The 26,711-nt window shown below is 41.7% G+C and overlaps 2 protein-coding genes across 8 annotated transcripts in view; one reads left to right on the forward strand and one right to left on the reverse strand.

Annotated features, from left to right (window-relative positions):
• Nucleotides 1-2,112: 2,112 nt before the first annotated feature.
• Nucleotides 2,113-2,752, forward strand: LOC113960696 (interferon-like). Its single transcript, XM_027670382.1, has one exon. It carries the CDS (start codon nt 2,139-2,141, stop codon nt 2,745-2,747), a length of 609 nt encoding a protein of 202 aa, XP_027526183.1. The 5' UTR covers nt 2,113-2,138; the 3' UTR covers nt 2,748-2,752.
• Nucleotides 2,753-4,963: 2,211 nt separating this feature from the next.
• The window catches only part of UBAP2 (ubiquitin associated protein 2), a 75,583-nt gene continuing 53,835 nt past the window's right edge, over nt 4,964-26,711 (reverse strand). For 4 of the 7 annotated variants that reach the window (XM_027670381.1, XM_027670374.1, XM_027670376.1 and 1 more), the window contains 13 exons: nt 24,945-24,997; nt 19,519-19,586; nt 18,257-18,446; nt 17,407-17,620; nt 15,707-15,981; nt 14,403-14,581; nt 13,124-13,331; nt 11,898-11,937; nt 9,503-9,686; nt 8,368-8,434; nt 7,506-7,701; nt 6,154-6,245; nt 4,964-5,261 (listed from right to left, as the gene is read on the reverse strand). In XM_027670381.1, the coding sequence (XP_027526182.1) occupies nt 5,199-5,261; nt 6,154-6,245; nt 7,506-7,701; nt 8,368-8,434; nt 9,503-9,686; nt 11,898-11,937; nt 13,124-13,331; nt 14,403-14,581; nt 15,707-15,981; nt 17,407-17,620; nt 18,257-18,446; nt 19,519-19,586; nt 24,945-24,997 (1,829 nt within the window). In that variant the 3' untranslated portion in view covers nt 4,964-5,198. The remainder of the gene's footprint in view (nt 5,262-6,153; nt 6,246-7,505; nt 7,702-8,367; nt 8,435-9,502; nt 9,687-11,897; nt 11,938-13,123; nt 13,332-14,402; nt 14,582-15,706; nt 15,982-17,406; nt 17,621-18,256; nt 18,447-19,518; nt 19,587-24,944; nt 24,998-26,711) is intronic. The other 3 variants (XM_027670380.1, XM_027670378.1, XM_027670377.1) reach the window with 3 other exon arrangements.

The raw sequence follows: 26,711 nt of genomic DNA on the forward strand, positions 1-26,711 counted from the left end.
CTGCCTCCGCAAGGACCATCTTGCAGCAACCTCTTTCCAAAAACACTCGCAGGGGCTTGCCAACACCACACAAGCACAAAAGCACAGATGCACGAAGGCTGCAAAGCACTGCTGCAGCTCATCATGCTCCTCCACAGCACCATGCTTAGGATTCTCTTCGGACGCATCCCAAATATCTTCTCCACACAGGGAGACTCCACAGCACGACAACAAAGCCGCCTCTACAGCTCGCTCAGCTGCACATGCCACACCACTCCTCACTGCTCTCCAGGGCCACAAGGAGCCCTTCAACACAACTCTTTGCCTGGCCCAGCTGCCCACTTCTTTAACCACCATCCCATGGGCTCCATCCATCCAATCCATGCCTCTCCAACTTAAGAGGCACGGATGTCCTGAGGGACAGTGGCAAACGCTTTCCCTTAGTCCAGGCACACCATGGCGTTGGCCCCATCCAACAAGCCTGCCCTGGAGCATCACAGTCCCCAACAGCTCCTCCCTCTTCCTCAGCACAAGGTCCAGCACGGCACCTCTCCTTCTTGCCACCCCAATCCCTTCTCCCAGGACCCTGTCAGTCACACATTCCAGGAACCTCCAGCACTCCCTCTGCCCTGCCCTCTTCTCCCTCCAACCCATAGCAGGCTGATTGAAATCTCCCAGCACAAAGAGGCCTTACGAGCCTGCGGCTGCTCCCATCTGCTTACACACAGGGCTAAACCCACACCAGCCTCCTGATGGGGTGGCCTGCAGCAAAAAGCCCTGCAGCGCCCAAACCCTCACCCTGCCCTCCCTTCAATCTTCACCCACCAACTATCGCGTGCCTCCTCATCCTCCCCCACACACATTGCCACGCCCTCCACACGCTCGCTGACGTGGACACCTACACCCCCCCCTCATCTCCAGAACCTCTCTTGCCAAAAAAGTGGAAAACTTTCCACTCCAAGGCTCCAGACAGAGCCAATGAGACCATATCCACACAGACATGTGCACGTCTCTACTTCCTCTCTTCCTCCTTTCTTTCCCATACTACCCGAGGTTGGGTAAAGCCATCGGAGCCTGTAGGATACACTTCTCTGCTCCAGGCTCAACACGACCGGCTCCCTCGCCCTTTCACCCAACAAAAGCAATCTCAGCCCCTCAGCATCTTCTTAGCCCTATGCTGCACCTGCTCCAGCAGCTCCACATCTCTTCTCTAAGAAGGAGACCAAATTGGACAGAGCACTCCACGTCAGCCCTCGGCGGACAGCACAGGGCTCCAGGTGAGGGAGCTGGACGTTCCGAAACGCAACACCCTTCACTGGCGACTTTCTCCTCTCGCGCTCCAGCCGCCTCAAGCACAGGGGCAGACAGAAAACAACCCAAACCTCACTCCAAGGACGCACGTGGGCCACCGCAGACGGGGATCAAAACTGCAGCGAAAAGCAGCAGCAAAGCTTTTCCCTTCTTCCTCAAGCTTTCCTCCTGCCTTCTTTTCCCCTTCTCAACAACTTCACACGTGGCACCTGGGCCACCTCCATCCACAAACATAGCCACTGCTCCAGCACCAACACCCATAGAAATTTCTTCCCCTTCCTTCCTCCACGCCCTCACTGCAGGAGGGGGATCCCCAAGCTCCAACCACTGACATCACTGCACATCCCTGCCCAACACGAAAGGAAAACAGTGGCTAACAGGAAAACAAAGGAGAACCACAAAGGGAAAGGAAAACCAACCACAGCCACCACAAGGGCACTGCAGACGGAAAAAACTCCCGATGCACAACACGGGCCCCGCAGCTGCCCTGCAGCTGACAGGGAACCCCAAACACCCCTCCCCGACACAGCTCACCCCAAAGGCTCTGACCCAGGGCTTTCGCATCCTCCCATCGCCCGCTACGCACAACCTCCCCCACCACACCACCAACACTGCCCTCCACAACCACCGCCACCACAACAAAACACTTCCCCCACACCAACACACCCGCCAGCCCCAGCTGGAAACCACGGACGGAAACTCACCGCAATCAGAAAGCGACAAAGGGAAACACAACGCCACACATAAAGCCGCGCGCCCGCCACCAGCCCAAGCACACCAACCACCAACAACGACCAGCCTCGCCAGCCTCCGCACCGCCACCAACCAACAGCACCCACCGGCACATCATGGCTGCGCTCACCACCCCACAGCCCCGCCTGTGCCACGCCGCCCCGACACTTCTGCTCCTGCTCACCGCTCTCACCGCCGCCCTCGCCTGCCAACACCTCTGGACCCAGCACGACACCTTCCCCTGGGAACAACTCCAGCTCCTCAACGACATGGCTCCCAACTCAACAAACACCTGTCAACTCCACAACCCGCCCTTCTTCCCCGACACCCTCCGCCACAACAACCTCAACCCGCACCAAGCCGCCGACGCCGCCCTACGCATCCTCCAACACCTCTTCCACACCCTCAGCGACAACAGCACCTCCCAGCACTGGCACGCCCAGCCACGACACCGCCTCCTCAACCAACTCCAGCACCACATCCACCGCCTCGAGCAATGCCGCCCCGACAACGCACGCCTCTTCAAAGGACCCCGCAACCCCCTCACCACCATCAACAAGTACTTCAAGGACATCCACCTCTTCCTCCACGCCCACAACCACAGCGCCTGCGCCTGGGACCACGTCCGCCTCGAAGCTCAAGACTCTTTCCGACACCTCCACAACCTCACGCGCACCATGCGCCGACACCCCAAACACACACACACGCCCACAACACCCCTCTGACACCCACCACCCCCACCCACCTCTCGCCTCCCGCCTCCCCTCACCCCACACAACACACACCGCTCACACAACGCGCCCGCACCCTCCAACCCCTCACCCTCTCTTTATACAGCCTCACCTACTGATTTGCACAAAGACTTTTATCGCCTTATTTATTGACTTATTTATCTATTTATTCACTTATTTATGACACACCAAATAAAGACCTCTAACAAAACACTTCCCACTGCCTCTTGTCTCACCAGCACAGCAACCACCCTCTGCGATTCGGGGAAGTCACCTCCGCTCAACACCTACACCCAGCCCTCATCCAAACAGCCTTCTCCCAGCATCCCCGCACCACTCTTCTCCCTGCTGCCTCCGCAAGGACCATCTTGCAGCAACCTCTTTCCAAAAACACTGCCTGGTTTTCCCATCAAGTTTACAATTATGTCTTGCATCCTCGTCTCCTCTACTCTTTCCATCTCCACTGACTTATGATTGGATCTCCAGTCCTCTTTACAATGGAACCTCTTGCAGCACATCCAATGGATGGCCTCAAGCACAACTATGTGACACAGCACTGCTCCGACATAGACAAAGTGAGGGAGTAGGGGTTCTTCAGCTTGCAGATGTAAAGTCTCCAGGCAGACCTTACTGCAGACTTTTAACACTTCACGGCAGCTTAAAAGAAAGCTGGGAACAGAATCTGAAACAGGGGCTGGAGTGACAGTGAAAGGACTCTTGGGATGGACTTGGGAGCATGTAGCTCCCTAGTCCCTAGTAGGACTAGGGGAAATGTCTTTAAATTGAAAAGAGTAGGTTTAGATGAGGCATTAGGAAGACATTATTTACTGTGAGGGTGGTTAGGCTTTGGCACAGGTTACCCAGAGGATTTGTGGATGTCCCATCCCTGGACATGTTCAAAGTCAAATCAGATGAGGCTTTGAGCAACCTGGTCTAGTAGTAGGTGTCCCTTCCCATGGCCAGGGGCTTGGAACTAGATTACCTCTATGGTCCCTTCCAGTACAAGCCATTTTACAACTCATGTTGGGGAAGCTTTGCAGGACTGTCTCCTGTGTTAGGGACAGGGGAAGACCGTCAAGAGGAAGGAGCGGCACAGACATGTGATGAACTGACCGCAGCCCCATTCCCCATTCTGCCACCCTGGGGAAGAAGGTAGAGAAAATCATGATTGACACTGAGCCCAGGAAAACATGAGGTGTAGGGAAGGTGATTTTTAGATTGAGTTTTATTATCTGCTCATTACCCTATTCTGATTTGATTGCTAATGAATGAAACTAATTTCGCCAAGTCTGTTTTACCCCTATTGGTAAATGATCTTTTCATCTTTATCTCACCCCACAAGCCTTTCATGACATGCTTTTCTCCCTTGACCAGCTGAGGAAAGGAGTGAAAGAGCAGCTTGATGGGCACCAGGCATCCAGCCAGTGTTAATACACTACACCATGCCTCTCCTGGTTCTGCAACTTCAAATGTTTTGTTATTTTCTGCCTTGAAAATAATTCCATTCATTTCAGTTTGCAATTCTTCCAAGTAGCATGACTTGGATAGATATTTAAAAGTCTTCATTAATGTGCTCAACTTTATGTTTTGGGTTTTTTATTCAGGGTCTGTAGCTGGACAGAGCTTTGTCTGGGTCATCCTTGTACTCACTGTATCTGACTCTGGTTGCCCCAAACTCTATATGGAAGACCCAGTATACTGATTTGGACCTTAAATTATGGCACTTATCCAGTGATACCTCTTTTTTAGATCGCCACTTGTTGCTCCACTTGTGCCTCTACAGATACACTGCATCACTTAACCGCGTAACTGTTCTCAGCTACATACTACCAAACTTTCTCTCCAAGATCCTTATCCTAGCTTTCTAAAAAGAAAATTCTTCACCATTTTTGCAGCCTAGGCTGAGGCTCTTTTTGACTCTATCTTCAAGCTCAGCCCGTCTCACATGCCATTTACATTCTGGTTTCAGATAAGGAAGAAAACTCTGCAGACGCTCCTTTCTGCAGCTCACTTGCACTTGTTACCATGCAAAGATCTCCACCCATGAGAGCCTTGAAAACCTGTCAGATACACTTACTGTCTGCCAGTTTGTGTACCTGCTGCTGAACCTTACCTCTTGGTAAAAGAAAACATTCATGCTCACACTTCATCTAGATTTGACAAAATGTTCTAATGTTGCTACAACAATTGGAAATTTCTCCACTCAGAAGCACAGAGCACATTCACTTCTATTTAAAGATTTTGCAGATGGGACAAATGCATCATACAACAGTTGTTCTATATCCATTTACATTACCTTGCCTGTAAATTTAGAAAACAAAATGTTTTTAAAAACTCAGAACATAGAACATAAGAAAGAGCTCTTAAACACCATTAAATGAACCCATTTATGTGGCACAAATGATCAACACTGAAGACAACTGGTCTAAAATTAAATAAACCAAGTCATTTACTTACCATTGGCAGCCTGGATTGAAGCATCTGAAGATCATCATAACCATAAATCTGCTTAAAGACAGATAAAAATACAAGATCATTATAACACTTTTCTCTGATGCTGATCAATTTGGGGCTTTGAACAGAGTTTGACTTAGGTCCATTCTATTTTAAAGGTGTACAGCTTTATGTTGCATTGTGTTAATGGGGCACTGTAGCATTTTAAGGCTAGTGGAAAACTAAGGTTAAAATTGGCTTGTCACTCTGATGTTGTTTCCTGATGACAGCAGTCCTCTGAGGGGAGTTTGACTGTCCCATCTTCAATACGGTTTTCACAGATGCATCATTCCTCAACTTACGAAAAATCTACAGGGCATTCAGGTTTGGGAGTAAGAGTAACAGCCCTCTTTGCCGTAATCATTACTTCAGAGAGCAGCAAGATTTAAGATTTGATGACTAGACCGCAAAGCAACCTATGATATCCGCTCACATTCAGTCTGATATAGAAAAATTACCAGAATAAAGGTTTTGATTCAAAAAACAGATGACCAAAAATACCTCAATCCTGGTCAAACACCAAAAAGTTATGTGCAATCTTTCAACTTGGCAGATAGGACACATGGCACATTTCAATCATTACTGTGGTAAATCTATTCCAATAACACAAACTTAAATGAGCCTAATTCTATTCAAAGGGCCTAAAACCTGGTAACACTGAAAACCATAGCAACACATGTTTAGCTACAAGAGCAGCCAGATCAGGTCTGCATCAACAGCTCTGCAGTTTACTACCAATAGTAAACCCTTACTGAATATATTTCATATATTCTTTACCACTTAGAACAAGAATTCCAGGTGTGACATGTGCCACCAAAAATGCCTTGGCATAGACAGTAGCAGGTCTGGAGGGCCCACTTGCGCCAAGGGTTAAGCAATCAAGGACAAAAACAATGAAACTGCTTACTGGGTAGGCAGGCAGAAGTCCTCCAGGTCCCACAATATACTGGTTATGCAACAAGGGTGGTACACCTTGGGGCAGGTTTGGGGGAGCTTTGCCTGTAGAATCAAAATACAGACATTTTAACAAGCCTTTAGAAAAGAAAAGGCTTCAGCCTTGAGACAAGATAGCTGCACAGGTTCTGGTGGCTGCACTGTCTTAGCTTGCAAAGAGCAAAACTAGCAGAAGAGTTTTGTGCTCTTTGATGAAAATGCTCAAAATAGCCTGAAGAGTTTAACCATGCATTTAGGAAGGGAAAGCACAGGCTACTTAAGACTGAAAACAGTCCCACCAGAGAAAAGCCTAATTTTGTAGTTTAGTTTGTCCAAGAGGATTACAAGAATTACAGAAACTTCTCCTTTCCTCAATCCTCTCCTGAAGGCAAATTTATACATCATTTGCAATCTGAAAGAGCAAATTCTCTCCTTTCATTTTGTGCTCCATCAACACATTCCCCCTTATCACCAGCAATAGACTGGAAAGCACTAAATGCTGCCAGCATACTTTCTGTGGGTGACTTACTGCAGCTGGGAATAGCAAAGAGAAGATGACTGAAATGGTTTCAGCTGCCTCCATGAAGCAGTGCTAGGAAGCAGAACAGTAAAAGAACAAAGCACTTCAGCCAGTCATCAGACACTTCATTTACAAGCTACGGAAATGAGAAATCCTTCTGTAAGTAAGCTTGATCTTAGTATTAGATCATTCACTTCCCTCCATAGGATTTCCTTTTAGCAGTTCAGGTTTATTAGGTAAGAAAGAGAATTAAGCGTTGCTTCCACATCAATGCAAGAAGCCTCCCAGCCTTCTCTCTCCATGTACCCCCTTTCTGAAGTGCTGTTTGCTGTGGAATATCCAGACACCAGACACTTTCTTCCTTTCTATAGAAGTGGCAATAGGGATGTGACATACAATAATGAGGACTCTGCAGTATATTCTGATACTGCCAAATGAATTCAAGTCACAGAGAAGACTGAAATTAAAGCTCGTGAACTCCCAGCCAAGATCTGATCACAACTTGGAATACAAAATTGAGTGAATTTTCTAGCCCAAAACTTCCCAAGTCAGAACTGCTCTGGTGCCTATTTATAAAGCTCTTTGGGGATGGAATGTGCTATATAAATGCCACATAACACCCTAACGAATATTTCAAATAGACAAAACCAGGCAATTTTATTTCATAAGCCAGCAAATACAGCACGCTGGAAATGCTAGTCAAGAGTGTGGACTTCTTAGCGCAGTTATGGCTGGTGAGATGCTCAACTGACAGCCCTGCTGACTGAAATCCTCTGTCTATCCACGGATCTGTCAATATTGCCAACCTGAAGACACTAAAGGAGCTGCCCGTGTGGTGGCAGCTGGTATAGACACACTGGTAACGCTCAGGCCAAGGCTGTTTGTAGTGTTCATACTGCTTGCCATGCTGACAACCGAGGAGGTGGTGCTAGTGGCTGAGGTTGAAGCAGTTGAAAAGGTTGTTGAGGGCTGGAGCGAAGTTGTGTTCTCAATACTAGTGTGCTAGAAAGGAGACAAAAAGAATGAGGATACAGAGCAAATAAACCACAGTGGAACAGGCTGGGGGAAAAAAAAAAGAAAAATAAAAAAACAACAGACTTTTAGGTAACAGCAGCACATGCAAAATATAGCCTTTATCCATATTCCAAGCAAGCAACTAAGTTGCATGCTCTTGCGATTTTTTTTTTGTGATTCAAAGAAAATTATTACATGAAAGCCAAATTCCAACTGTTATATCATCACAAAATTATACCACAGTAACTCAAACATAACATATATCATTCCATCACCTGCATTTTGCCAGCTAACCTCTCCATTTTTGAGACATTTCAGATCACCACTTCTGTGTTTGTTTTTTGGGTTTTTTTTTAATAAATTTGTTACAAGACATCCTTTTTTCTCTTATTTCATCTCCCTTGCTGGCATGACAATTTCCTCTGCAGCTGTGTGACTGTCAAATCTCTGTGATAGCTATTCTTGATCTAATACAAATCACAAGTGGTAAAGACTTTTTTTGCCACTAGAGGGCTGGCAGTCTCTCTTCTCTGAGATAAGGCTCTTGTTTCAGTTCTCGGGGTACTGGGACACACCGAACTTGAAGAGAGGGTCTCAATTATCAGATAAACTGACTATATGCCAAACAGCTGTTGAAATACAAATAGGACTTACCACATGTGATGTGCTTGAAGACAACACTGAGGCAGGGGACAGGCTGCTCTGATGATTGGAAAGGGAGCTAGAAAGAAATTGCAAAGAATTAATAAAATTAGTTTTCCTTAGAACTATTTTTAATATATATGCATGTGTACATAGATACATATACATACAAACACAGATTGGCAGCAGGACATTAGTTAAAGACCAAAAATTCTAGGGGAGTGTGCGTATACACATATAGTTGAACAAAAAAATTATCTGTAAGGGTATGTATATACATACACACAGAGGGATGTATATGTGCATATATATACATACACCCTTACAGGTATTTTTCCTTTAGTTATTATCCTCTTACCTTTTAATGAAAAAATTCAAGTACAGAGTCACTATTACTAACAAGAAACACCTAAAACACCATTCATTTGTATTTTTCAATCTACTGTATCTTTAGAAAAACAATAGTTGCTTCAGGAATTATGTAGCAATGACTCCAAGACACAAAGTCCAAAATCAAAAGGTTCATGCAAACACAAGTTCTGTTTCCCATTCTTTCCTTGAGCAACTGCTGTTGCCTGACATGGGGGACAGGTTTTAAGTGAGGCAGTGCTTTAGTTTCACTCACTACAGTATTTAAATTACATAACATTAACTCGACCACTTGGAACTTCAGGGTATTTGCCCCATAACTCATCCAGAGGTCTTTAAATGTCTCCCCGAAAGGTGACTGAAACTGGTTCTTAACCATTTACACTGACAAAAGTTATACCTTACACTCCATGCAGTATGCAATAAACCAAATGAACACTGAACAAAGGCAAACAAAATAAAGACATAAAACACATGTATAGTCTGATGCTCAAAAAAGGGGAATCAATTTAGCTGGCATGATTGAAGCAAACCCTTTGAAACACAAAGCTGTGTATATACCACAGAAACTTGGGACAGCAGCTGCTCTGCCACTAGGAGGCAGCCCAGAGCTCATACTTCACAGTAAGAACCAACTTGTTCTCTTCTGAAACACTCTCCTAATTCTAGTTCACATCAGAGAAGGAGACCTGGTACCTGACAGCCCCATACAGAATCACCCTTACACCTGTCCTTTCCCCAAAAGTGAACCCTGTGTTTATCACAACTCCTACTGTACCTGCTTAACTGGGAGAGTGAGCTGCTGGCCAGATCGCCGGACTGAGGCAAGCTGGGCAACGCTGCCACGTGCTGCGGTGCTGAAGGCAGGAGCGAGGCTGCGGTGGACACCACACTGGGCAGAGAACCAGCTGAGGGTAGTGAGGGAGAAGGCTCTGTCTTAGGTGCTGGAACTGATGAAGTAGCTGCAACAAGTCAAAAAGAGGCATTCAAAGAAAAATTCCAGAACAACTGACATCCCAGACTGGATTCAGGAACACAGTAGTATTCTCCCTTGGTTTATAAAAACCAGACTTAAGAACCGGTAACCATATCAAGCAATTTGGCTTTTAAGAAAATTTAAACAGCAACTGTTCCTTTTACAATTTTCATTGCTACCCACGTAGTAAACTAGTCTTCTTCACCTCATCTGTCACTATCTGGATTATTAGCTTTTGCTCACAAGTAATTTCAAAATTCCTTGATTTTGGTTCGGCAAACACAAGTCATTTGTGCCTTTTCAAGGGACTGTACAAATCTAGTTTTAGCTACAGCTCTGTTTCTTCATTCTAGCCTACACAGCACCCTTGGTGATCGAGGCACTCAGTCACCAATAAAACTCAGAAAGCAGTTGAGCCCTGCCTTCTGCTGGGCCATGCTTTTATACCACACCAGAGACCATTCCTCAGTGGATCATCGCGACCTTGCAAGGCATGTCAAGACATTTTTAGGCAGGTCACCAAAGAAAAGTCAAATACACACTTGGAAGTTACACATTAGTTTGTTCAATTTATTGGTTTGATTTCCTAGCTAAATGACCCAAGTCAGGTTGCTCGGTTGCAATGCAAACAGAAATCAAGAGGTCTTTGCTTTGGCAATAAGTATGACAGAAAATTGAGTTCCAAGTGATAAACAGAGTTATGAAGGCAGCAACTATGTCACCTGATACCTCCCGGCAATATTTACACTAAAAAAGGAGTAGATAACATTCAAAACTCTCAATAGATTTAAAGCAGGGTTCCCTTTTTGAAGTTTAAGTAGATGCCCCCAATTCAAGGGATGGAATCATCATCTTAAGACCCCTTACAAGATGCCTGAACACAATGTGCAAGACAAAGAAAACCAGGAGATGAGTAGGATGTCAGAGTTATAACACATCACTCAGGCTCTGAACTAAGGGTTTAGGAAGCAGGAGATCTGGATATTTAGGGAGAACAACAGTTAAGATGAGAGATGAACAACTAAGAACATTATAGCACATACAGAAGGGAAAAGTTCAGTACTTTCAAAAGGTAAGAGAGAAATTCAATATCACTTGGAGGCATGAAATAGACTCAATGAAAGAAGACTGATTCCAATTTATGTGCTTGAAATACAGAAAAATGCAGAAATGTACTCAAAAGAGAACTTGCAAAGGAAAAGAGACTAATAAAGCCATTACAGAACAGTTTCAAAAATATTAGGAATTCCCAGATCTTTCTTTTCTATAGCAAAAAGACAAGTCCTGTAGTGAATTTCATAAATTGTTTATTAATTCTGTACAGGAAAGCAAGAAAGTTTTCCACTTGAAAAGTTGTCTTTATATATGTCAGTCTTTTACATGGTGACTCTTTGAACTCGGCACTAAAAAAACACCATCCCACTAATGACGCACCTGAAGAGGTGTTTAAGAGGAGGCTGGACCTAAAATTGAGGTGTTGGAATTCCAAAAGATGCTAATTCATACTGCTGTCCTTGAAAACTTCCACAGAGCAGCACATAAAAGTCAGAAGAGTGAACACTATACCTAAATTATTTTAACTCCAGCAAGAGAGCTGTAGGAGTGCTACAGGTCACTACTACATTAGAAACAGGCCAAGATGGAGAAACAGTAACACCCGTACCAGAGTCAGTACTGAGGTATTGTTTCAAGGCATCCAGGTGCCAGCAGAGGGAATGTGTCACCCTTACCCCCTATGGGCTTCTAACAGGGCAGGGGTGGCACCATACCCAGTGAGAGGTGCACTCAAAGAATGTGACTTTGTTTCATTACAGCTAAATACTAGTCACAGCTTCCCAACTGAGAACTGGGAGAACTGCTAAGAAATTTTATATTAATTTTTAATTTCGTATTTTTATTTTAAATAATTTCTGGCAGGCAAATTCAAAAGAAAAAGCAGCAGCGATGCAGCTTCTCTAATTCTGAGGCTGGTTAGGTTTGTAGATTTAATAGAGCTGCTTTCATACTTCAATTTAAGTCAAGAAGCAAGCAGTATATCCTGTGCAAGCACAAAATAAACTCAAATAGGTCAATCATAAATTAGTCATGGAGAACAATATAAAACCTTAAGCCTGATGTCACTGCTACACCTGTGTACCCAGCAAGTAGTAATGCAAGATCAGAAAGTACTGTGCACAATCAAGCTTTGTAAACTTACTGTCAAGAGTTGCCTGTGTTCTAACACTGCTGTGCCCGTTCTGTAAGCAAAGGAGAAATGAATGAATAAATCATCTTAGAGGTACATTCAATTTTCAGACTGAATCACACATCCAACATGCTTCATGCAAAATTCTATATTCATTCTAAATTGAACGACAAGGCAGAAAATTAAATTTTTATTGCCTTTAACAAAACCACATAATAAAGTTGTCTCAAGTGCAAGGTGTCCTCAACACACAGAATCCCATCCACTGCCCATAATGCACCCATCAGCAGCAGACCTTCCCATGTACTGTATATGACATAAACTTCAGGTTCACACCGATATGAAAGAAAGAATTGCATTAACATATAGGAAATGGTTGTGCTTTTGATCTAATGCAACTCACAATTTTAACTATCCAAGTTACACAGAGACGCCAATTTTTTTCCATTGAAAGATAAGACTTGAGAAGCACCAGTTGTTTTTTGGGTAACGCTGGAGTACAGAAGTGGATAGTCTATGCTTGATCCTCACCAGTACATACGAGCTAGTGCAGAAGACAAGTGTGACTGAGCCAACACATAACAAAGGCCAGAAGCAAATAAACTTACAAACTCTCACAAGTTGCTTAAACATTTAATAAATTAAGTCCTCTTAAAACAAACCTACATTCCATATACAAAGAGAGTAGATGTTTTTGAATCTCCCAAGAGAGACTCTCTCTGTCCTGTATTAGACCTCTCCTTATGCTTATTAAAATAACACATGTGATTAAATCCCACTGGTGTTCAAATGCAACAGAAAAGTAATGCTGAAGGGGCCAAAAAAAGTTTGGGATCCATTTGCTAGGTGCCATATAAAGTTAATAAATAATACACCTTTGGACAGAAATGGTCAAGTTATGGCAAAATACCATAACTAATATTTACGTAGAAATAGTTCTGCTTTTAAAAGCTAAGCTTTAGGGAAGGAAACTCAAATAGAATCTTATGTGTTAATAAAAAAAAAAAAAAAATTTTAAGATGCCAAAAGCCATAAAATCTGAGGCTCTTATATCCCAAGCACAATACTGCCAAAACCAACTACACACTAGGAGAAGCAAAAACAAGTAAGTGGTTGGGCTTGGGAACCAAAAATACCACTTGGCCTGGTTAAGACATTAACACACCAGTGTAATGCAAGCCTAACACAGGTAAGAACATTTCCCCTTTTTCAAGACGTTATTTCTGAACTGGACTCACCGTAACTGCCACAGGGGTTGGTTCCGACGGAGCCATGGAGCTTTGGTACGCTATCCTACTATGCACAGAAGTCTGGTCATAGGAGGAAGTTGTTACTGGGCTAGTGCTCTGGGATGAGCAGGTCAGACTGGAAGAGCTGATGGCAGAGGTTGTGTAGGTGGACTCCTGTACTGTATTGGATATTGGCAAAGAGGTATTCAAAGGATCACTGGAAAAAGTAAAAATTATTTATCATCTTGGTAAGTATCTCAAATACCCTTGTGAAAGTATCAGCTCCTACACAGTTATCCAGAACTACCTTAGACATGCAGACAAATCTACATTATTTATACTAGATAACGTAATAATTTTTTTTAAATTGTGTAATATTGCTTTGGTCCCTGCTAATCAGTGCTTCAAAACATCAGCTACAATAAGCACCTCCTCATTCCAGCCCAACCGAAACAAGAATTTACACATAAGCACTTTTGGTCACGTTATTTCCACTTTCTCAAAGGATAAATTAATATCCATAATCTCTCTTTTTTAAACAAGCAGATCGATGAAGTCTGGTATATAATGAGAAACACACAGTCTCTTTACATTAGAATCCTAATGTTGCAGATAGAACTATGCAAAGAGAAAAAAAATTTAAAAATACACAGGAAAGTTTTAGTTTCCAAATAGTTTAAATCATGTATAAAACTAAAAGTTAATGTGAAATTTTATTTTTATTAATATTTCTGAACTAACTTCAGGAAGCTTTTAACTGATGCCAATTTTTGAATAAGCATGAAAAAATGGGTTACTGGCACATTGGCACTCATCACTGGCTATTTTAGCATTTCAATAAGAGCTGTGGCATACTGACAGACTGGCTTCTTTTCTGATCCCATAGGAGCATGAGATCTGTAATTTGGTGCCAATCTACTGATACACCTATATGGTACAAAGGTCAACTCTCCTGGATCAAACAGAGAAAAATGTGGGTTGTGAGGAACTAACCCTCAAACATATCCGAAAATCAGAGCAACTAAACATGAGAAAGCATTTCTATAAAGGGTAGCTTATTATAAGGTTATTTATATTCATGTCATCTCCATCTTCACATTCACCCAAATCCAGGGAGATTTTGATTATCACTAGAGAAGAAATTTCTCATTTTAAGATGCAATCCACAGAAAACACTTAGTGTTACAATTCACCGCATTTTCCCCTCCCATTACATTGTAATCACGTCTTGATGTTTTTGGCACAAACTTGACCCCCTCGAGAAGACAAATGCAGGAGGGGAACTCACACATACTTCACAGATTTTGAGTATAAGCTATTGTTGGTCGCCTGGCTGGTATTCTCACTGCTTGAAGTTGATCCAAACTCTGGGAGTGTAGGCTCTGATCCAAACTCAAGAGCTCCAAACTGAACATTTAACCCTGTCACATCTGCTGATCCAGGCATCTCCACTGCAGAGGCAGGAATCTTAAAGGAACAAAAAAAACCATGATACCTTTGCATGCACTATCTCATTTAATAATATCAGTAACTGACACCCTCTCCTCTCTTAGTTACAGTCTTTTCGGTTACTGCCTCAGCCTATGTTGCTAACTAAAACTGTGACAACAGTTTATACTACATAAAGTAACTACATCCCTGCAACCTGGAATTAATTCATTGATTCTGCCCTCATCTGGAGCTGAAAGAGTAAACCATACTATTCTACAGTATGTAAGTGTCATCTGTGTACATCCCTCCCCCTCAGCCAATATTCACATTGTGGCTATTAAGTCAATGTAAAAATCACTCAGTCATTTTCCACACAGAGCAAACAGATGTGTGCTTGGAAAAGACATCACCACTCTATTTTGGATGTAATGACTTAGGATTTCCCGCTTTATAAACACAAAATATACCAAGGTCTTTGCTCTCCTTTTCCCTAGCATTTCATATACAATATATACCAAATAGAATCACAGTATCATTTAGATTGGAAAAGACAATCTTTAAGATCGAGTCCAACTAAACTCAGCACTGCCAAGTCCTAAACCATGTCCCTAAGCAGGACACCTTCACATCTTTTAAACACTTCCAGGGATGGTGACTCCATCACTTCCCTGTGGAGCCTGTGCCAGTGCTTGACAATTGTCTCAGCGATGACATTTTTCCTAATATCCAATCTAAACTTCCCCTGGGGCAACTTGAGGACATTTCTTCTTCTTATCCTATCCCTTATTACTTGGGAGAAGAGACTAACTCCCACCTGGCTACAACCTCCTTTCAGGCAATTGTAGAGAGCTATAAGGTCCCCCCTGAGCCTCCTTTTCTCCAGGATAAACACCCCCAGCTTCACCAGCTGCTCCTCGTAGGATTTGTGCTCCAGACCCTTCCCCAGCTCCATTGCCCTCCTCTGGACTCACTGCAGCACTTCAATGTCTTTCTTGTCATGAGGGGCCCAGAACTGAACACAGCACTCAAGGTGTGGCCTCATCAGTGCTCCATACAGGTGACAGTCAGTGCCCTGGTCCTGCTGGCCACACTTGTATTGCTGATACAAATTTTTCTGTGGTTTTATATTTACTAAGCACAAGTCACCACCCAATTACCCACCTTGGATGCTGGAGTTATCCTCCGTTTTGGTGGTTTTATCTGTTTCTGCTGGGTTTGATGGACAGTCACTGCCTGGTTATCCATAGATATAGTGGGAAGCTGCAATATTTTGCTAACAGCTGTAGAGGTGTCTACTGGTGATGGCTCTCGGAGTTTTACCTGGGAGGAGGATGACTCCAGCCCAGGAGGAGGAACAGGAACCACCTGTATTTGTTGTTGCTGTCGCTGGGTCAGCTGGCTCAGAACTGGGGATGGTTCAGGCTGGGATTTAAAGTCTGGTCAGTGTTGGGAAAAAGAAATATCAAAATTAAAGCACTGAACTCTGCTCTTCACTGTTCTACTCTTTATGGAAGAATCTGGGTGACCGGACATGCTCAACAGTTACGATTTTACAGCATGTGCAAGTCTCTTTCAGAGATCACACAGGTTTCACATTGAACATTACCACTGTAACTATAACGACAATACTTGATATCCTCTACTCTAAATAAACAGCTGTGGGCAAGTATTATTTAGCTTTCCCCCAAAAATATGAAAACAAACCTATCTATACAGTCTTCAAAAACTGTTATGGATTATTTTAATCAAACACTGCAAGTTTCACTGCAATTAACTGTGCTGATAAAATTGATTACTTCCAAGAGGTAAAAAGTTGTGATTTAGAGGTATTGTGAGTTAGGATTCCCTGTCCTTACAAAGGAGGAGATTTTCAAAACAAACAAAGTCATCTACCATCTCATAATGCCTGAGAGGCAAAGAGGTGCTGGACATTGACAGGTTTTTCCCAAGTCTTCCCATTTCATATTTTTCAGATGCTGAAAGCCATGAAGTGGCCCAGAGCACTGGTCAACAACCATAATAGATCTACAGCATTTGCAGTAGGCAGGTTTTTTTATTTGGTTGGCACAGTCCTTTAGAAAGCAACTTAATATGTACATAAACTTTTTTTTTTCCAGAATTTCTGCCTGTCAGAGATAGTAATTGCTACAAAATTGGCTGGTTATCTATACATAAACATGTACACATACACATGAGAGATAGAAGAGCTACCCTCTCACAGTGAGAATACTGCCAGGAACAACACTGCAAAAACTAAGTTTCCATCATTTTCCCTGTTTGTACAATTTTATTAAATTACATGAAAAATTCATACAATTATGAATACACAAAACAAGTAATCTGAATCATTCTCAGCACGCTAGGGAAAAAAATACTGAGACGTGCATTATGAAGAGATTATACAGTACTCATTCAAAATTCATGTAACAGTTAGAAGAGAAAACTTGGGGGGAAAAAAAGGGCAAAATACAATACAACTTTACGCTCAGCTAGAAGCAGCATAGGTACAATGAAAATAAGTCTTTTCCAGCCTTTGTTGAAAATCAGTCACAACAAAGTTCCACTTAAATATTCAAGCACATTAAATCAAAGATGTCGTTACATGGAAGGCTCAATAACTTCAAAGATGTAATGACATTTATGGATAGGCTTAAGCCTATCAAACTTAGTTTGTGATATACTGGTGGTGTCTATTACCAGCAACTAAGTGTAACTCTTACGATGTTGTAAGTAATTGTATTAGTTAGATTACAACTTTTAGAAGAAGTCTTTTGTTAAAGCCATTTTAAACTGTCACTGTCATTAAGACATGTTTCCGGGCTAATAGAGAAAGAGGAAAAAAGCTATGCCAAAGCACTTACCTAACTGACTGAGGACTGAGGACTGAGTAATAGGTGGTTTTAGATCCCAGGATGATGCTGCAGCTGTGCTAGTGGTGGCAGAATTACTGTTGTTTTGTTGAGATGTAAACTGACCCAATCCTGGAGATTTCAACTGGTCCAAGATTTGGGAACCAGTAGAGTTTGCCAGTTTAGAGGATCTGAGTTCTCCAAAGCCAGAACAAAGAACTGCAGACTACCAGAAGACAAAAAAGAAGAGGGGAAGAAGCAAATTTTTTAATTACTAATTGGAACATAATCACAGGACCAATTGCTGTTATTTGGCAGCAACTACAATCTCTTTACACCTACATTACTACCAAATGACCAGTAAAAACTTCCACCACTGTAACTGCAATAATACTAATTTACTTGAACCCACGTATCTTAAAAATAGCATATATTTACTAATAGTTGAACTGATTTTCAGAGAATAAATGCCCAACTTCACACCTCACAACTGACTCAGAAATGGGCATGCTTCCATAAAAAGCAGTCAAATATGTGCTTGGAAACAACCCACCAATTTTCTGGCTTTCAGCTCTTCCCTATAAACAAATTATTTTATCCCACATCAGCAAGCAACAAACACATCTGCTCTCTAATCAAAAATTAATATAATTACTTCATGTAAATATAGAAAAACTACTTAGCAAAATGAAAAAATAATATTTGGCGGTGGGGGGTGTGAATGGAAGGAATGGAATTCTTCATTTGCAACCTGAATCTTACAAATACTTGAACACCTCATGAAATGACCAGCACTAGAAAAGTTGTTTAACCTGAAATATTTACTTATGAACAATACTTAGAAAGCATAAGATCATTTTACCAGACTTTGAGGAGAATAAGAGTTTACAGCACTGGAGCTGCCAGTTCCTGATGCCATCTGTGTGCTGTGCTGAGAATTTGTGAATACTAAGGCTTGGCCAAAGGTCTGAGGTTGAGGAGCTTCAAATGAGCTGCCTTCTGCCTCCTGAGTAGATGTCACTGGCTTTTGAAGCAGTGTCACCAAATCAATGCTGTAAAACAAAGCAAAATTTGGCTGTAATGAACATGACCATTAAACTGCACTGACACTTAAGAAAGCATGAACAATACTAAAGCTGCCATCCCAGCAACAGAATTACTAATAACAGTCTTTTCCAATGTTGCTTATCCGCCATACAAAAGTGACAGCAGAGAGTTTTTTGACAGCAAGAAATAAACACAAAAAACCCACCCCTATCTGAGTGGATGAACTAAAATATTTTCTAACATTATTTGAGGGACATCCACTGGAAGAATGGAGCAACGAACATATGAGCATATTACCCCTAAGAAAGTCAGGAATATGAACTGTAGTACACCTGACATCATGCGCCGTGCAAATCACATCCCTATTATATGGAAAATTCTGCTGTAGTACAGCAGTACCAGGATGTTTGGGACCATCAGGCTATTTAGTTTTCAGATCTCATGCTATGCCACTGCCAAAGTCTTCATCACTCAACATTAACCTGCTCTCCAGGAACCAGAGGCTAATGTAGGCAACTGATTCCACATCACCACGAGACAGGCATTTGAAGACAAAGGCAAGCAAAGGAAGGCAGCAATTGATTTATTTTTGGTTCTTGATCTTAACTTTCTATCATCAGTAAAGGCCTATAGCTGTGATGTTTACAAGGAAATTCACCTTCTTGCCAAAGCAAGCTTTCACGTTAACACATTTTTTTTCAGCACCACGTTCTGAACACTTTCTGCATCTAGAGGGGTAGGCCTTCATTTTCTGGACACCAAAGCCAGAGCTTCCTTTTCAACAACAGAAAACTTTTTTTCCCAGCTACATTTGTTCCTATCTGTAAGCAGGTCTCATGCAGAAGTAGTATTATGTTCATAAATTTGGCAAGTTTGTCTCCACTTCCATAGTAAAAAATAGTTAAACTCAGGAGCCCATAAAACCAACAATTTGCAAGCAGGGCTTTTGCAATTTTGAGATGAGTTTGACTAATCTCTGATCAAGGTTTAATTCAGTGTTTTATGTGTGCAAGCTAACATTGTTTAACCAAGCAGAAGGTTTTTAAAGCGTAGGGAAAACATGGAATAAGAGCTTACCTTTGCCCAGGAGTCACATGATTCTCAGCTGGGACAGAGGAAGCGGTGAAGACTTTTGTTTCAGAAAGCTGAAAAAGAGAGAGGGGCAGAGAAGGAGGGAAGGTGTTTTAATCACACATGCTCACACTTCCCAGCTGCATGCAGCATCTGCAGAAATTCCATCCTGGTCATGCACTTTCAAGATAAAAATAAATTCAAACTACCATTACAAACAGCTATGCTGCAGCTCTGCTTAAAAAGGCAAATACGTGTAGTCAAACTTCAGCAGAGTCTTCTCCACAGAATCAAGTACCAACTTAATTAAAGTGTTAGGAAATTTGATCTACCGAAAACACACACAACAGTATACCGGTGTCACTATATCAGTTTGGGAAACAGTTTAACTGAAAAACACACCATTACAAAGTAATTAACATGACAGATGGTCTATCATCGGGGCGCAGGCACAACCTAGGACTCAACAGAGCAGCTCTGACAGATCTTGTTGCAGAAGGATAAGGCACTGCACTGCTCCCACGCATTTCATGTATCCCTGTGTCTTACATTTCAGCTCCCAGCAGCAGCAGAGGCAGGTGTGCACTCAGGTAAGTACAGTGAACCAGCATTCATGGTTCCTTCCTGCTTATACTAGTGTAACAAGTCAGACCACCCACAGAAGAAAACTGCACTGTTTTCGCCATGCTGTTACAGTAAAGATAGATTTTAGCCCAGGTACCTGGGCAAATCAAGTTGGCTAGTTAAGGTTTGGGCTTGGTTTGTAGGGGGGTTGGTTTTTCGCTGTGTGGTTGTGTTTTTTAATAGCTTTTCTTGTTGAAAAAGCAGCTACAACTTCCTAGGGCTAATTTGTTTCTATTGACAGGAGTACTTGTAAACGAGAATAGGTCTTAAACCAGTACAGGTTAGGTTGAGCAAGACAGAGGTATCCATGTACAACGTTAAGACTTTAAATTTCATTTGCACAAAATCACCTTTAATTCCTTTGGTGTGGCCTTATCTTTAGATTGAAGAATACTTGACCTACTCAAACACTTACAAAGAAAACCTTTAGAATGTGCTGTTTAACTACAGCTCTTCCAGGAAATGATGCATTTTTAACTGCATACATTGCTAGCAGCCCAGTTAAAGGACATCACACACATAAGCCAATTTCACCTGCAATCCCACAGGCAGCTCTACTGAAAGCACGTGTATCACTGAATACGGACATTTGATAGGGATACTCCTATCAAACACTGATGATTTAAGAAGGGCACAAAAGGGCTGTCTGGGAGTAATTACCACTCAGAGGCCAAGCACAAATGTTTCACTTACTCTCCCAGCGCCCATTTACATCCTACACACGAGGTCATGAAAAAACTAGTACCACCAAGTTCCTCCCTGCGTTTCTTTCCCTCCCCTTGCTGCCAATACAACACACTGTAATCCCTTGTTTCTGGAACACAACTGTGTCCTGAGTATAATGCTGCCAGCCCACAACTCTATGTACTGACCAAAACCAACGAAGCAGATTCAACTTAAGCATATTTGCCATTAGAAAGGTTGTTCCTCTATTGTTCAGCCCTTTCCCCATTGTATGTGTTCTTCCAGAACGATGTGTACTGTACTTCCTTTGGTGTTATGGACTCCTGCATTATTATGGCACAAGGAGGTCAGCCAATGGCACAAGCAGCAGCCTGTGGTCTGCAATCCCTTGGTTAAATATTAAATTCTTTTGTAATGTCAACCGTTTCTTACAGTCACACAATGCAGGATAAGACTAACCATGGACAAAACACTGAATAATCCCAAAAACTAAGCGAATTAAGGAGCCTGAGGATGTTTGTGACAAGGCAAAAGCATGCTTGATGTGTGAGAGAGGAAATGTTCCCTATAAGGGAACCAGCATGCAAACAGAAGTGTCCAGCCACCAGCTCAGCTACACTGAGATTTACACTACACTCTGCAGCGAACTCACTGCCACAAGCTCCAATCAAGCACTTAATTCACAACTTTGCTGGGATTACGGCATTTGTCAAAACATATTTTGTGGTGCAATTTTATTACGCAGATGTATTTAGTATTTCTTAGAAGTAGCATTTTCAGCTCCCAACCAAGTCATTATGCTCACTGCACACTACACTCACAAATCTTTCACTGAGGCTCTGGCATGTTCCCAGAACTGAACGAACAGTCGTGAACCATTTGCAGTGCCGGCCTCACAAGGGTATCTCCTCCATCTGCAGTGAAATGTCCGTGCTTTCCAGCTCCTGTTCCTGTGATAAAATCTTTCTCCAGTCACCAGACAACATATTTAACAGTTAGCTAACATCTCCTATAGTAGGAGAACAGGAATGGTGAGGAGAATAGGTAAATATACTCCAATATCCTCACAGAAACTCAACATAAGCAAATCAGAAATAAAAAAATCTTATTACTGTTTTGATATGACATACTGAAGTTTAAAGCTACTGAAACAAGTTCTCATGCTGCCTCCTCATACAGGAAACACTCCCACCAAAACACACTCCTCCTCTTTCTTTTTTTTTCTTTTTTGTTTAAAGTGTTGCTGTTGTTTCAAATAAAAACTACAACTACCAATATTGTACAGAAAATGTCTGCCTTCATCCACCTTTCAGCAATTTGTATGTATTCTATTTCTGTCCTTTGGATAGTTTCTGTAGTTAGACTTGACTTTCTTTAGCCAGGAGAATATGATCACAATTTTAAGAGGAACACCCAGAGCCACCTACAGTATATCAACATTTGTCTGGTCTTTCACTGTCCATGCCCTGAATATCCCATTAACGAAATACAACCTCCTGTTTTCACTGCAAGCAGTTTCCACTCTATTTAATAGCATGCTGACAACCTATTATATTTGCCCAATACTCACTACTAAAGATAAATACTAGGTAGGATTATTTGATCACAAAGATCTAATTCTTCTCACATCAAATGACGTTAAATTTCACTCACCTGCTCACAACTGATACCTGACTAGAGAATGCCACATTTAAACATAAATATTCTTCAGAAAAACACCTGTTCTTTCCCTTTGGACAGCAAAAATATCAGCTTCCAGGTTCTTTTAATCATTAGTCATGTTACTGAATTGCTTGCTATACACTTCAATGTGTGGATCCATTTTCCAGCCACAAGTCCATATTATGCTTTTGCTAGATTAAAGCAAGAGCCCAATATATACTCCTAAAGTAACCTTTTCAGATTCAGTAAACTAAAAATCTCCCTTCTCAAGGACCTCTTTTATCAATAAGTAATTTTCAGCTATTATACACCATTTTTCTTCTGTAAAAGCAGTGAGAAATTGGATGTAGTACATAAGAATAGAGTTCAGGAGAGCCCACATACAGAAATATAAATCACGAATGATTATGAGACAGGGAAGAGAGACTACAATAGGGGCTTTTTGATACAGCATCAGCTCTTTAAGAAATCATGCTGAGCTGTTCTTTCTTCATCATCCACTACAATCCTGAAAATTTTTCAGTTGCTCCTTTCCAGACACCAGCCCCTTGTTCTGGAGGTGTGTCTTCATTTTTATAAACAAGTGGGCACTTGGTTATATTACAGTATTTTTCATTTCAACAGGTCAAGTCTTGCAGAGGTTCAAACTTCTCTGCATGACTGGCTTACTTTTAAATGCTACTCCAATTAATTTTGGATTTCCCACAGATTTCATTCAGCAATGATTTTATTTTTACTTCCAAATCATTGACAGAGGCACTCGATGGCATCTGGCCCAGGACTGGATTTTTTCAACAGCCCTCCTAGAAAAACCCACGTTCAACAAGGGTCCTCCTGCAAAAGATATTTTGTCAAAATTTGCAAGGAAGATTTCAACCTGCTTAATGTGTTTTGTGATAGAATGCAATTATTTTTAGAGCATGAGATTTAGATCAAATCTCTTACAAAGACATACACTATCCTTACAGTTAACTCATAATTTGCTTAAAAGACTAAGATCAGGTTGATTTGAAGGGGAACCATTTTCCATTGAACAACATTTAAGGGCACAAGCTGTATTTTTATGCCCTTTTTTTTTAATTTTAAAATCAAATGTTTTTCCTTTTTGCATATTTTGGGCTAACGTATCTGCAGCTTGACAATTCATTCACTCTTCCTGAACATCAGTACATGAACAACTTTGTCCTAAGTTACAGGAACTTTTCCAGGATTCTAAAATTAATAAAAATTAACAATGGGCTGGAGATTTCAAGATTTATGTGCAAATTACTCAGTTTTAATAATTAATTAAAAAAATTCTATCCCTACTAAGTCACCATTGCTCAACACCCCTCCCATACTACAAGTGCTGAATTGTGCCATCATCAAATAGGGATGAGAACAACCCATAAATTTCCACCATCCTTAGCCATTAGTCCATTTCTAGCACATACTGCAGAAATTGAGGACAGGTTTAAAAAATATATCAGCTTTTGATGGCATTAAGCAATATAGAAAACCTACTAATTTTAGAGTTTCTTGCAATTTCCTCAAAAGACACATCCCTCTCATTAGGTAAGGATGGAGTTTTTGTATCTGTTACATGAAACACTCACACATTTCTAGGGATAACACTGACATGCCACCCTAAAGGAGGAGGCAAAAGGGATGATTTCAAAGACAATCTCTCACTCTTCTGAAAACAAATTTGAAATAATGAGTATTCCTATAAAAGACAGAAGACTTCCTATTAGCTTTCCCTTTCCATATTTCTTGACACTCATTTGTTTTTCGAACTGCTTAAGCTTTAATATAGCAACTGAAAACTGAACATCACAAATGAGATTTTCACATGTGATGATTACAAATGCTAAAACACATCTCACCTGATAAAGAATGATAACCAAAACTGTGGTAGTACTTTAGACAACACATCATGATGAAACAACAGGAATTAAGCAATTAAGTGTTAACTTTAGCATACTACTAGCTCCTTTTTTTCAATATTATGAACATGAAGTGAGCCAAGTGGAACAATTTATAGACTTCAAACAAAAAGCATCAAATGAGAAGTTTAAAGTGGACAGTAAGTTTCAGCACTTAATTACATAAGAGTCTTGTGATAATATGTCTTTAAAACTCTATACAATAGTAGGCAGAAGTACGCAGTTATCACCCATCAGCACTGGTCAGTGGAGAACTTCAACTCACAAACAATTAACTTGGAATAAAACTTAATTTTTTTAAATCTATGTACTGTCCACCCAGCAAAAATCAATGTCTACTTCTTGATACAATTTTACTTAAAAAATAAGTGTATCTAAATATTTATATTATAAACAGTAATTACAGCAAGAAACACAATAAGAAATATCACTGCATGCATACAGAAAAGTATTACTTCAAACATTTGGTTTTTGGAAACAACACAAACTCTGAAAAGAGTAAATGATCAACTGGTATATCCAACAAGGTGCACTTACATCTTCATTCCAGTCTTCTGCTGTCCATTCTTCTATTGAGTTTTTCCATGCTCCTATTATAATTGGGGAAGGAAAAAAACAGGTGCAAATTAAAAGCACAACATTGTGTTTCAACCCTTCTGCTTTACAAGCAATCCTGTTTCCATTATAGCGGAACCCCAGGAGATAGTGGTTGGAAATGTATTTGGGAACACGGCTGGAAGTTCTAGAAAATTGGTCTGGAGAACTAAAATTCTGGGAGGGAAACACCACCACTCCCTCATCCCCTGTCCTTAATTTCTGATTTCAGGAATTTCTTAGCCACTATAGTGCCAGATTTAATTTGCATGAACATATGTCACACATGTCTGCAGCCAGTGATTAATTCCAACCATTAGAAGAACTTTCTCCTATGTGCCCAGCAATGGTGAGAGGTTACCCAACCCTCCCATAGGATCTCCCAGTTTCATGCACAAATTCATACAGAGCCTGAACAAAACACAACCACAACACCTGCTCCGACATCCACAACCCTACTTTACACAAATTCAATTTCAAGGCCCAAGCTATGCCTCTGGAGGCTCCTTTCCAACCTTTTAACTCTCTCCTCAGAGCAGAATTCCAATCCGTCACCCCAAGAGAGCAATGTTATTTTAAAACATGTATAATTCTTATAATGGCAGCAAAAAAGTCTTTAAGTTTCCACTGTAGCTACAAACACTTCTTCCTGTAGCTTGTGGTAGAGTTCATTTGGCGAACACTGGAGCACAGCACGCAGTCCACAGCCTGCAGAAACAGGAGAACTACAAGAAACAACCCTATGATGAAAAACCTGATCCCTTCCTTAGGAAACAGCAGGCACAGACACACAGGAACAATAAAGGGACTGAAGGCCCACCAGTGAAAGCACAAGAGAAGTTATCCCAGCAACAATCAGAGCCTTTGTTTAAACTACACAACCACGAGTAAAGAAAACATGAGCACCAACATTACCGCCACCATCACCCTTGATCAAGTACAAAAGCAAAAGAACTGGCTGCTTCAATCACCTCCTTTTACTTAATCAGGAACCCTCTGAGACACATTAATCCAGAAACAAGCCCGCCCCAAACACAGCATCAAATCCACCTTGTACTAATGCCACCACAGCACTAGTGCTTCCTTCTGTACACCTCGAAAAACAAGCGGTTTTTGGCAGAGGAGGGTTGGACCTCACTAATCCAGTGAGGAGATCAGGCCGACCACGAAGTTACATATGGTGGGGAGAAGAGAAGGGGTTTATACCTTAGAATCCAAAACTATTTGGCATGTTCTGAGCAAGGTAACATCTGCTCTGTGTTGGCTCTGTGGAGCAACACAGAGTTTCAGAGACTGAAATATCCCATGCTCACATTTTAGCAAACAGCCCCTAATCAGGACATTGTTACACGCTGGTAACTAATAACCAAACCTGAGTACAGCACTACAATGCCTCAAATTTCTAGACTAATTCACACGTTTCTACAGAAATTTTGAAAAGGAGACAAAGCCCAGTGAGCAGCGGTTTTTAGAGAAACAGTTCATTTTCTTTACTTTCCACTGACCAGCACAAAATCCCTTTCCTGATATTTCTTCTTTAAAGAAATAGATCCTGGTATTTGCCCTGCTTGTATTTATCTCCCGTCAGTGACTGCAAGGCCTGCCCCTAGAAGACAAACCTTTTGCTGGTGTCAGACCACTAACAACAGAGCTTGGAGTCTGATAAAATAATCACAAAAAGAGCTCAGACAAATCAAGCCCAACTCTTGA

This window comes from Neopelma chrysocephalum, unplaced genomic scaffold (assembly GCF_003984885.1).
Source record: "Neopelma chrysocephalum unplaced genomic scaffold, ASM398488v2 Primary Assembly neopelma1_96845, whole genome shotgun sequence".
Lineage (NCBI taxonomy): Eukaryota > Metazoa > Chordata > Aves > Passeriformes > Pipridae > Neopelma > Neopelma chrysocephalum.

What these genes read in the sequence shown, in the direction of transcription:
- LOC113960696 (XM_027670382.1), top strand. Translation starts at nt 2,139, where the DNA reads ATGGCTGCGCTCACCACCCCACAGCCCCGCCTGTGCCACGCCGCCCCG.